This window comes from Sminthopsis crassicaudata, chromosome 6 (assembly GCF_048593235.1).
Source record: "Sminthopsis crassicaudata isolate SCR6 chromosome 6, ASM4859323v1, whole genome shotgun sequence".
Lineage (NCBI taxonomy): Eukaryota > Metazoa > Chordata > Mammalia > Dasyuromorphia > Dasyuridae > Sminthopsis > Sminthopsis crassicaudata.
This window is the reverse complement of record NC_133622.1, coordinates 238,528,679-238,540,904: the sequence shown is the minus strand read 5'-3', so window position 1 is coordinate 238,540,904 and position 12,226 is coordinate 238,528,679. Positions and strand designations below refer to the sequence as shown.

Here is a 12,226-nt window from a genome sequence, read left to right as displayed (position 1 = left end):
GAGAGGAAGAAAAAGAAAAAAGAAGAGGGAAAGAAAGAAGTGAAAAGAGAAAAAAGAAAGAAAAGACAAAGAAAAGAGGAAAAAAGAAGAAAGGAAGGATGAAAAAAGAAAGAAAGATGAGAGAGACAAAAACATAGAAACAGAGGAAGATCAGTATAACAAATCAATGCACTGAAAAAAATCTGAAAACTTATTATGCATTACACAATATCTATGGGCCTGCCTATTGCCTCCACAAAAGGATAAGTTGTATTTTGGGAGAGTCATGCATGAATGATCTTTATAATTTTGCTACATTGTGTATAGATTATTTGTGAGAGTGTGTGTGGTTGTTGTTTCCATTTCCATTTTCCTAATAATTTTATACATTGTTTTCTTATGTTTGCTTACTTCACTTTGTATCAGTTCCTTCAGTTTTTTCTTTATTTTTCTGTATTCACCACATACATCAGTGTTAAAATCACAGGAACATTCAATTATATTCATGTACATAGATTTATTTAGCTATTCCCCAACTATTTACAATTCTAGGGTAACACAAAAAGTTCTGGTATCATTCTTATAGTTCATTTGGGCATTTCATTACCACTATTCTCTGGATTCAATGGATATATTGCGATATAAGCCTAGGAATGAAATCTCTGTGGCAAAATTAATGGATATTTTATTAGCTTTGCATAAATCCAAATCTTCTCCAAAATGAATTTTACCAATATATAATTATGCCAGAAAGACCTATCATCCCACAATTTTGAAAATATTTATTATTGCTATTTATGTCTTCTTTACCAATTTACAGAATGAATTGTCTTTCCTCATAATTAGTAATCTGGATCATACTTTAACATGATTTAATTTTTTAAAATTCTTATTCTGTTTTTTCATGTTTCTGCTTATTATTGGGAAAGGCTATTAGAAATATATATGCACATGTGTGTAGAATGTGAATATAAATGCATGTAGATATCTATATATGCATACATATACATATATATCTGGAATATCAAATATGTCATAACATGATGGAATGTTTTTGTTATTGTTTTCCCTTGTGGTAACTATTCTTCTTATCCTATATGTATAATACATATTCATTAAAAGTTTGGGCAATTTATTTTTTTTATAAATATTAATCCAACTTTTTTAGATTGTTAATTTTACTGGCTTGTTTTTGTTTTTTGTTTTTTTTTTTGCAAATACTTGCTTTATCATCTTCATTGGTGGTGCACTTATTCTTTTCATTTTTAATACAAGTAATTTTATTTTCTTTTTTTTAATCACAATAATGAATTTTCTATTTTATTGGGTTTTTCATAAAATTAGTTGCTAGTTTTATTTTTTTTTGTTTTTACTTTCTAATGTATTAATCTTTCCTTCATTTTTTTGAATTTCTATTTTGGTGCTTACATTTAGATATTTAATAGGTTCTTGCTTTTCTTTTCTTTTTTTTTTTTTTTTTCAAGTTGCATGCCCAATTTATTTATCAATCATTCCCTCTATTATAGATGTATATATTTGCAAATTTACATTTCCTTTCATTTTGCCTATATCCCATTTGTTTTGATATGCTTTCCAATTGTGGTCATTATTTTTAATGAAATTATTGATTGGTTCTATGATTTGTCATTTTACCTCTCCATTCTTTAATATTATATTGTTAGATTACTATTGGTTATATTTTTAATATTTTGATCTATTTCTCTCTGGCAGTTTCTCTCACATAATTTTATTGCCTTGTGGCCTGAAAATAGTACATTTAACATTTTTGATTTTCTGCATTTATTTGTGAGATTTTTGTGCAATAATACATTGTTACATTTTTATGAAATTACAGTGTAGAGATGGAAAAGGATATACTTCTACATATTTTCAATTGGAAAAAAAAATCTACTCCTTTCTATTTCCATTCAATTTTCTTCAACAATTCATCATATCTAACTCTTCACTTATTCTATCCACCTCAATTTCTTTTCTATTTATTTTATATTAGTTTTATCTAGTTCTGAGAGAATATTTGAGGTCTCCTACTGTTTCAATTTATTTTGCATTTTTTCCTATAATTCACATTACCTTTCCTTTAAAAAGTTGAATGTTATACTCTTTGTTGCATATGTTAGTATTAAGATATATCTATATTGATATATTGATATAGATATGCCATAGACAATATATATATTGTCTATGGTAATTTTTGACAAGATATATCTATAGTTTCCCTGCTTATCTCTTTACATTTATCTTTGCTGTGTCTAACGTCATGATTGCTACTGTTCCATATTTTATTCTTTCTTCAGGTGAACCATAATAGATTCTGCTTCAGTCCATTATTTTACCTCTGTTCATGTATATTTCTTATATACAATATATTATTGGATTCTGATTTCTCATTTGTTCTGCTATCCATTTCTGTTTTATGAATGAATTTGTCTTATTCACATGCATATTTCTCTATAGTGTATTAACTTCTTTTATCCCTCGGCCTGTCTGTCTTATTTTCTCTGTTGTGTCCCTTCTCAAAAGTCGTTTGCTTTTGACCACTACCACCTTTACTCTGCCCTCCCTTTTACTGGCCTCTCCCTTTCTCTTATTGCTTTACCCTCCTGTTGTGACCCTGGATATCTTAGAATCAGCCAGAGTCAGGATAAGCAAAAGTCTTTATTCTTGATCTTTTGGGTTGCTCTCAGGGGATTAGATATAGGAATCTCTACACCTCCTTCCTCTCTCTCTACCGCCAAAAAATGATCCTGCCTGTCCTACTCCACCCTCTCACCTCTCTCTTTTCCGTCTTTGTCCACAGCCACAGATCCAACACAGAATAATGGGGGAGGGCCAATCTCCAAGCATATGTTAATAGAGAATTGTCCAATTGGTAATTAGCCATATATGCTACATTACCTTGCATCTGCTCAGTTCTAGCCCTTTACACCCTCTTATTTCACTGTTGGATAAGACAAAATGCTATATCAGATGACTGTGCATATATATTCTTCCCTCTGTTAACTGACCTATGTGAAAGTGATATTCAACCATTGTCTGTCCCACCCAAACTCAAAGCTCTCCTTTGCATACCTCTTGTATGTGAAGCAATTTCCCCAATTCTTCTTTTCCCTTTCCCCTTTTCTCAATATATCTTGCTCTATGACTATATGCCCATATTCTGTAGGGAATTTTAGTAGTAGTGAATGCTATATATTTTTCAATGGCTTTGTTTTTTTTTTTTTTTACTCTAATGAGATAATTTTATGGTTTGGGAGGTTTCAGATTTAATATTTTAATTACATTTTTTCTTAATATTGAATCATGCTGGGGCAGCTAGGTGGTACAGTGGATAGAGCACCAGCCCTGAATTCAGGAGGACCCGAGTTCAAATGTGGTCCCAGACACTTAACACTTCCTAGCTGTGTGACCTTGGGCAAATCACTTAACCCCAGCCTCAGGGTAAAAAAAAAAAATATATATATATATATATATATATATATATATACATATATATATATATATATATATATATATATATATATATTGAATCATGCTCACATCTCTTCTTTAAATCCATCCACTGAATGATTTCTTAGATAAATCCCCATTATCAGACTTTTTTAATGAAACATACTTAATAATGCTTAAAATTTAGAAGGTAATGAAATAGTATTCATTAATCATATCCATCTATAATGTGTTTAATTTTTCCTTCTGTGTTTTATTCTTTCCTGATAGAGTTATTTGGATTAAATTTATAAAATTATTTTGGAACATAATTTTCTCAGATGTTGCATGGGTGTATACAGATAAAAAAGATGATAGATAATATAAATATGATCCAGAGTCAATAATACATATGTGTGTATATATATATATATGTACATATCCATCATATATACATATATTATACATAGAACTATTATATCTGTGTATTATTGTTTGTTTAAATTAAACACTGCAATGGTGTGAATTTAATCATGACTTCCTTTTTTAAATGTCAATAAGCCATGTGTTTCATAAGGTACTTAAGTGTTTTGTTTGTTTGATTGTTTCCTTCTATCCATAAGCATTAAGCCTATTGGCCTAAGAGCACTTTTTCTTCTTTTTTGAAAATGTTCCACCTTTAATTTTTTCCTCATTTCAGAACACCTTTGCTGTTTATCAAGAATCATCAAAGGGTAAGTGACAACAACTATACAATCATATATTTAAGTACTCCTAATAGATTTGATTTGATTCAATGAATCAGGAGACATGATAGTATTAAGGTAATTAAATATCATCTAATCTTATAAATTACCTCAGAATTCATTTTCTAATTGAGCTTTGTTTTCTGGTTAAATAATGAAGAGAGGAAATTAATAGTTTTTGAAATGATGAGTCTGATTAGGATACTGGCAGATGATAAAAGGCAGATGTCTCACCTTTAAAAGCTCTCATTTTTGAGATTCAAAGGGGAAAACTTTTCATTTATTATGTTCTATCCTCCTTTATATAAACATTTTTGTCAAGAATGGAATGGATTCTTAGACTCAATTCTCACCTTCTTTGAAGCCACTATTAGACAAGATGCTAGTATTTCCCTCTATTAAAAATCAGTCTTGAGAATCAATCCTGATGGAATTGGCTATCTTCAGCAATGAGAGGATCCAATTCAGTTCCAATTGATCAGTGATGAACACAATCAGCTACATCCAGCAAAAGAACACTGGGAAATGCATGTGGACTGCTTGCATATTTGTTTTTCTTCCCAGGTTATTTTTACCTTTCTAAATCTGATTTTTCTGTTTATACAGAGAATTGTGTAAATATGTACATATATATTGTATTTAAGTTATACTTTAACATGTTTAACATGTATAAGATTGCCTGCCATCTAGGGGAGGGGGTGGAGGGAAGTTAAGGAAAAGTTGGAACAGAAGTGTTTGCAAGGGTCAATATTGAAAAATTATCCCTACATATGTTCTGTCAATAAAAAGCTATAAAAAAGAATCAATTTATTCCCATGCTCTCCATCAATTCATTAGATCTTAAGACTCCTCACCAACTTCATTACTTGAATAGTCTTATTTATAGAATTTTAGGTCTAATGAATTCTGTTTTTCTATCCTCAACAGGAGTAGTGAACATAGACAAGCCCTGAATGATTCTACAAGTCAACATGTTAACTAATTATATATATATATATATATATATATAATATGTATGTGTGTATGTGTATATATATATATGTGTGTGTGTTACATATATATACATATAATATATATATGTGTATGGAATATGGAATATTATCATTTAGATTCTTTCTCTGCTATCATCTTGCAAGGGAATACTGCCATACTATCCAACTGGCTTTTAAAGATTGAAAAATATTGCAATAGGAATATGAAGTGCTAGATTCTAGACTTGGCTAACTTTTAATGTAGTCATGTGAATTTTGCAAGTTATGTCAGTGTTCTGGACCTCAGTTTCCTCCTCTTTAAAATCTATTTGTCTTGATGATCACAAAATCCTAGAATTTCAGAATTAGAAACAATCTTAAAGTCAATCTACACTATCTCATACCTGTGTAGGCATCTCTCATCCTATCCTTTCCGGTTGGAATAACTCTGTTGGAAACACTGTCAAATACTATTTGTTTCTCTGTGTTCTTTTTGGAAATGTAACTTTTGCTTTAAAAAATGATGACTCCTATTGTGCACTATGAAATTCAATGTTTTGTCTTAAAAATTTCCTTTTTAGTCCTTACATTGATATTCTAGGTTTTCAGGTTTTTTTTTCTTACTGCTAAATCTTCTGTGCTATATGCTGTAAGATACCTATAAAATTATTTAATGAATAATTCTACAAGTCAATATGTTAACTAATTATATATATATATATGTATATATATATATATATATATATATATATGTTACATATATATTATATATATACATATATTATATATATGGAATATGGAATATTATCATTTAGATTCATTTGGAAATCCCCTCTAACTCTCTTTTCTCCAAAAAAACAATGTTGCTTATTTCAAAATCTTTATTTTTCAATAGAAATTGTTGTTCTGTTCCAAAACCTCTTCATAGCATTCTTCACTTCGGCATTTCTAAAAGTGTAGATCAAAGGGTTTAATGTGGGAGTCATTATGGTATAAAATACAGCCACAGTTTTGTCAAAATAAAAAGTAGAAGGGGTCCGTACATATACAATTATACATGGGACAAAGAACATAACAATAACTGTGACATGGGAGCCACAAGTGGAGAGGGCTTTTCGTCGTGCTTCTATACTGTATTTCCTCAGAGAGTGCAGGATGACTCCATAAGAAATGAGCAAAAGAGCAAAAATTATTATACATATCAAGCCACTGTTGGCCACAACCATAAGACCAATGCTATGTGTGTCAGTGCAGGACAATTTCAGCAAAGGATACAAGTCACACATAAAGTGATCAATCACATTAGGGCCACAGAAGGATAATGGGATAATGAAGGTCATTTGGATAATGGAATGGAGAAAGCCCCCTGCCCAGGCCACTCCTACTAGGAGTAAACACAGGCGTCGGCTCATGATGGTCACATAGTGCAGAGGCTTGCAGATAGCTATATAACGGTCATAGGCCATGGCTGAGAGAATGATCACCTCAGCACCTGCAAGAAAATGCTCTGCAAAAAGCTGTGTCATACACCCTCTGAATGAAATGGTTTTTCTCTCATAGAGGGAATCGACTATTACTTTTGGAACAATGGCAGATGAGAAGCAGGCATCCAAGAAGGAAAGGAAAGCTAGGAAGAAGTACATGGGTGCACTCAAAAGAGAGGGGCTATAGACAATGGTCACAACAATGAATAAATTTGCGCCCAGAGATGTGACATAGAAAAACAGAAATATTACAAATATCATTTTCTGAACATCTGGATTCTGTGAAAGTCCCAAGAAGATGAACTCAGTCACTTGGCTTTGATTGTCCATGATTAGGTGGCTTGAATGTCTTGGTGATCACAGAGTACCTGGGGGGGAGAGGGAGAGACAGAGAGACACACAGAGAGACAGAAACAGAGACAAAGAGAGAGATAAAGAGATATAGAAACAGAGAGACGAGATACCAGAGAGAGAAATCAGAGAGACCAGAGAGAGACAGAGAAAAGTAAAGTGATAGAGGAGAGATTAAAAAAAAAAAATTATAAGACCTACCTTGTGTTTGAAACATGAATGTTCAAGAGATCTTCAAAAATGTTTTCTTTAATATTTCTGGCAAATACATGCATATCTATGCTGTCATTCAATAAAAGAGCAGAGGACAAAAGAGAATATATGCCTATATGTTTTTTTTCCCTGTTACATCCATATTTTATATAAACACATAAATATATAAGTTCATGGATATTAGATAGGATATTGAGGAAGAAGTGAGAAGCAAAAAGAGACAAGCTTGCATTAAACACAAATGTAATGGGCAGTTGCATGTACGCAGAATTGCAAAAATATAAATTGAACATTTTTCATAATTTCAATTCTCAAAAATATTATATGTATTTGAATAGGTGTATGGAATCTAAGAGAAATGTGAGCAGCTTAATAGCTGCTATCCAACCAAGTAACAGAGGTTGAGGAATGTTAAAAGAAGGGAAGAAAGGATCAGCAAGGACAAATGAAAGGAGTCTGAGCATGAACACTTTGGGGAGCCTACTTCAATATTTTATCTAAGTTCAAATCAAACTTTTTTTTTTCAATAGGAACAAACATGCAGTGATCCCACTCTGACCCATTTATGGTATGTTTTCTGAGAATATTTATTTCAGAACATCCCTGCATGTTTTATTTTCAGTCTGAATAATTTAGTTTTTTTTTTTTAAGGTGAAAATATCTAGAATTCATAGAAAATTGTTTTTAAGAGTACATTTTAAGGGGAAATAGCTAGAAACGATTTATTGCTTCTTTGTTGAAATCACCAAAGCAGAAATGTTGATTTTTTTTCCATCTGTTCTGGCTTCTCTGAGTAGCTAATGAACCCATTTCTCCCTTAACTCTTGGACTGAGTATATTGAAGTACCCAATTATTTGTGGAATGCCTTCTAAAAATAATATTTTTTACTCAACTTCGCCATGAGGGGTTTCTTAAAGTATTTATTTCTGGAATAGGAATGTTTATTCCCATCTACCTAGTCTCTCCCTTTTAATTAGGAGTTACCTGTTATAAGAACAAGTGAGAACCATGGAATTCATTAATCAAATTAGGATTCACCTTACTCATAACTAGCTCGGATTATCAGAAAACTATTTGAAATTTCCAAATCAATTTCATTCATACGTGTGTGTATCTATAGTCAGAGAGAGCTAAATTTAAATACTCCTTCATATATTTAGTTGATGGATAACTTTCAACAAGTCCTTTAATTATTTTCAACCTATTTCCTCATCCGTGTAATTGGGATAATTATAGCACCTTCTACAAATATATTTTCAAGAGTCAAATAAAATAACATAATTAAATTACCTTTCAAATTTTGAAGCATTATGCCACCAAAGCACTACTGCTATTTAAATTCTGACCTGAGTATCAGGTATAGGTCATGAATTAAATACTTTTGATCAAATTATTACATGTACTATGTATTTGGATTACAAATTTTAAAAAAATTCTAATGAGTGAAAGACATAATAATATGGGTTTTTGTATCTTTTTCCCCCTTTTGTATAATTTTAGCATGTACCTCTTTGGGAAAATACCAGGTTTTTCTCAATTTTAATTTCTTCATCCATGAAACAGTAATAATAACTCTGGAGCCTAGTGTAGTAATGTTTTATGAACCTCAAATCTGATGTAATATTTTTCAAATTTTGTTTCACACAAAAGTATTCTATCACAATAACCACAAGCATAATATTATTGTTGTTACTATTTCCATTGATAGATGTATATATTATTTATTTCTTGTAACAATAAATAATAAGGTCATAAATGTATTCTTGCATTTTACAGATGAGAAAACTGAATAAGAGAGAGTTTAACCTATCTTTTTACCACAGAACTTTTAAATGTCAAAGGAGACATTTCAACCCAGGTCTCTATTGAAACCAAGTTTAGTACTCTTTCCATTATATCTTTTACTCTCTTTTAGTATCTTTTTTCTTTCTTTCTTTTTTTTTTTTTTTTCACTCAAAACAAAGTCTGTGAGCACTCCCAGGTAAAATTAGTCACACTTTAAAAAATGATGAAAACAATTGTCATAGTCAGAGGGGTAGCTAAAATGAAAAAGTATTCTGGTGAAGTCCAGAATTTAGTGTATTCATAATTGTAATACCTGACAAGTAAATAATCAATAGAATTATAACACAAATGATTGAAGGATATAAACCAATCATAGTTCTCATTTACCACATGAAACAGGGTTTATGTAAATTAAATAACTTCCATATTTTTCTCAAAAGAACTTACAAGTAGGACAAATATTAACACCTGGAGCTTCTGAGGTTTTGTTTTTTTTGTTTTTTTGTCTTTTTTTTAAAGCAATGATCAGTTATCCTGCAAATTCCTATAAAAAGGAGATTTCCCTTTCCACATATTTTCCTTGATCCTCTTATTATTTTTTTAATCCAGAAAAATAAAATTCTTACATTGCTTCAGGAAAGTTTTAGACTACATAATTTCTTTAATAAATACAATCTTAAAAATGATTCTACTCCATATGTATATGCCTGAAATACACAATTGCTAGGTTGGTCTTTAGTCATTACCTTTATCACCATAATCAGAGCATTCTCTGTTTTTTGTTTTTGTTTTTGTTTTTGTTTTTCTGTTATTCTATCTTAAGCTTTGTCTCTGACTCTCCATTCCATCATTTTCTCTCCTTATTTTGATTCAGTGCCATCCACTTAAATTATTGGTGACTTTTTCTTGCTTTCTTTGAATGGATAAAATATTATCAGAATATATGATGTCATTTTGATTATTTGCTCTCTCTCAAATTTCATACATCATGGTAAAAATTGCAACTGACATGTGATGCTTTAAGTTTGGAAAAAATAAAATGATGTGTTATCTACTTTAAGAATCACAATAAGCCTATGAGATAAGTACTATAAAACTCATTTTATTAATGAAACCCCGAAATCAAAGAGATTTAGTAATTTGTCTGTAGAATCACAGAAAAAATCAGAAGGAAGACCTTCTGATTCAAATTCCGGTGTGTTAAATTACCTCTAACAGAGTATAGTTATTTATGGCAGTTAGAGAATGATCATGAATCTATTTGCCATTAAATCATCATTTTCACAAGTGATAGGATAAAATAATTGATATTCATAAAAGGCAATAATAATAATAAAATGCTATGTTGAATTTTGACATTTTTTAAATTAGTCACCCCAGAAACTCTGAATTCCATCCCCCAAGCATCCTTGGAACATGAAGACAAACACACATTTGACATGGCCTAAGTTCCAAGGGGAAAAAAAATTTCAATACTTACTTTAAGAATCTGTGACTTGATTGCAACATTGACTCCTTTCACTGGGACAGATTGCAGACCTTTGAAGAAAGTTTATGAGTTGTTGCAGCCAAAAGTGAAATCAATCTGGTGATCAGCCTTCTGGACATGAACCTTTCCAATTTAGCTAGCTTGGTCCTTTGACAATGAATGCCCCAGCCATTGGTGGGCCAGAGTTCTAACACTTTGGATCTTGATAAAACTTGATAAAGCTTGCACACAGCCAGGAGAAGCCCTGAGTTTACCTCTGGGCAGCTAAAATATGAACTTGAAATCCCATGTAATTGAAAAATAATAAAAGTTCCACTTCTTTTATCAAAGGCTTTCCTTGTGTTATTTTTTGTAAGTAACTTGATAAGCAAATCACAAGAAAGATAAACATATTCAGTTCTTAAATGTGAGGGCTATGCACACAATTCAATTAGATCCTGGAAGGTATATTTATAAACTTCATACCTTATAGTTTATAATGATAGAGATCTGCTGGGGTCATCTACAAAAGTCATCTTGTTATATAGTTAAGAAGTATTTGAGGGTCTTTTCTCAATTTCAATATCTATAACAGAGAGAAAAGTGATGTCTCTGGCCCTTAAGGGTATGAAATGCCCTTGTCTCTGCTCTAGTGATGCCTTTACATGGTCTCTTGGGAGAAACAATCAAGTTTCCTTGTTTAGTGTTTTGACTGGATTCCCTTGGAGCTTGTGGACCTATGGAATCATTCCTTAAGATCTCTTAGGGTTTGTGGGCAGGAAGGGGGGTATTTCCTAACAGGATGATTTGTCAAGATTGTATACTTACATTTAAATCAGTCTGTGAGAAATTTTGATGTTCCTTTTGATAAATCTTTTAAATATGATTTCAATTGATTTTAACTTTTATACTGTTTATCTTTTTGTATAGGAATAAATTATAATGCACATATGCCCTGAGATGGGATGGACTTTCCTCTTCCTATTTTGATTTCTTTTTCTATATCACAGATTCCTGATAAATATTTAGCAAATGTATACATACATATATACACATATACACACAAATATGTATATATATACATATATATATGTATATATATATATGTATATATATACACACAAGCATATATATATGTATGTATATACATTTTATAATAGATATATATTTGTGCATGTGTGTGTCTCAACTGCCAATATTGAAATTCCATAATTCTGAAATAAATTATATTTTAATATATTTTCATCAATGAAATATATATCCTTATGAAAAATTATTAATAAATCTGCAAATATACACAAACACACATTTTTCCTTTAGGACAATAGAAGTGGAGATGGAAGATTCGTGAATAGTATTCTAATCCAGACTTCTAGCTTTAATGGTGTGAAAAGTGAGAATCAGGGAAATTAAGTGATTTATCAAATATCACAAAAACAGTAAACATTGTTGTTAGCATTAGAACATAAGTTTTCTGACTTTGGAACTCGAATTCTTTCCCCCTGTTCTAGTCAATCATTGTCAACATATAGTATTAAGGGACAGCTAGGTGGCAACTAGCACCAGCCCTGAAATCAGGAGGAGCTGAGTTCAAACCTAGTCTCAGACATTTAACATTTCATAGCTGTGTGACCCTGGGCAAGTCATTTAACCCCAGTTACTACAACCAACACCAACACCAACACCACAGCCACAATAGCAACAGAGTATTAAGAATGGAGATTATAGGAAAACCTGGACTCATTCCTCTAAGCCTCTCAGAATGGGGCCACTAAAATTCT

General features: G+C 31.2%; 1 protein-coding gene across 1 annotated transcript; it reads right to left on the bottom strand.

Moving 5' to 3' along the window:
* Positions 1-6,024: 6,024 nt before the first annotated feature.
* LOC141545782 (olfactory receptor 4C15-like) lies at positions 6,025-11,050 on the bottom strand. The gene is made up of 2 exons (XM_074273040.1): positions 10,458-11,050; positions 6,025-6,995 (listed from the first exon to the last, which is right to left on the bottom strand). The coding sequence occupies exon 2, from the start codon at positions 6,955-6,957 to the stop codon at positions 6,025-6,027; it is 933 nt and encodes a 310-aa protein (XP_074129141.1). The 5' UTR covers positions 6,958-6,995; positions 10,458-11,050.
* Positions 11,051-12,226: the final 1,176 nt, after the last annotated feature.

What these genes read in the sequence shown, in the direction of transcription:
- LOC141545782 (XM_074273040.1), bottom strand. Translation starts at nt 6,957, where the DNA reads ATGGACAATCAAAGCCAAGTGACTGAGTTCATCTTCTTGGGACTTTCA.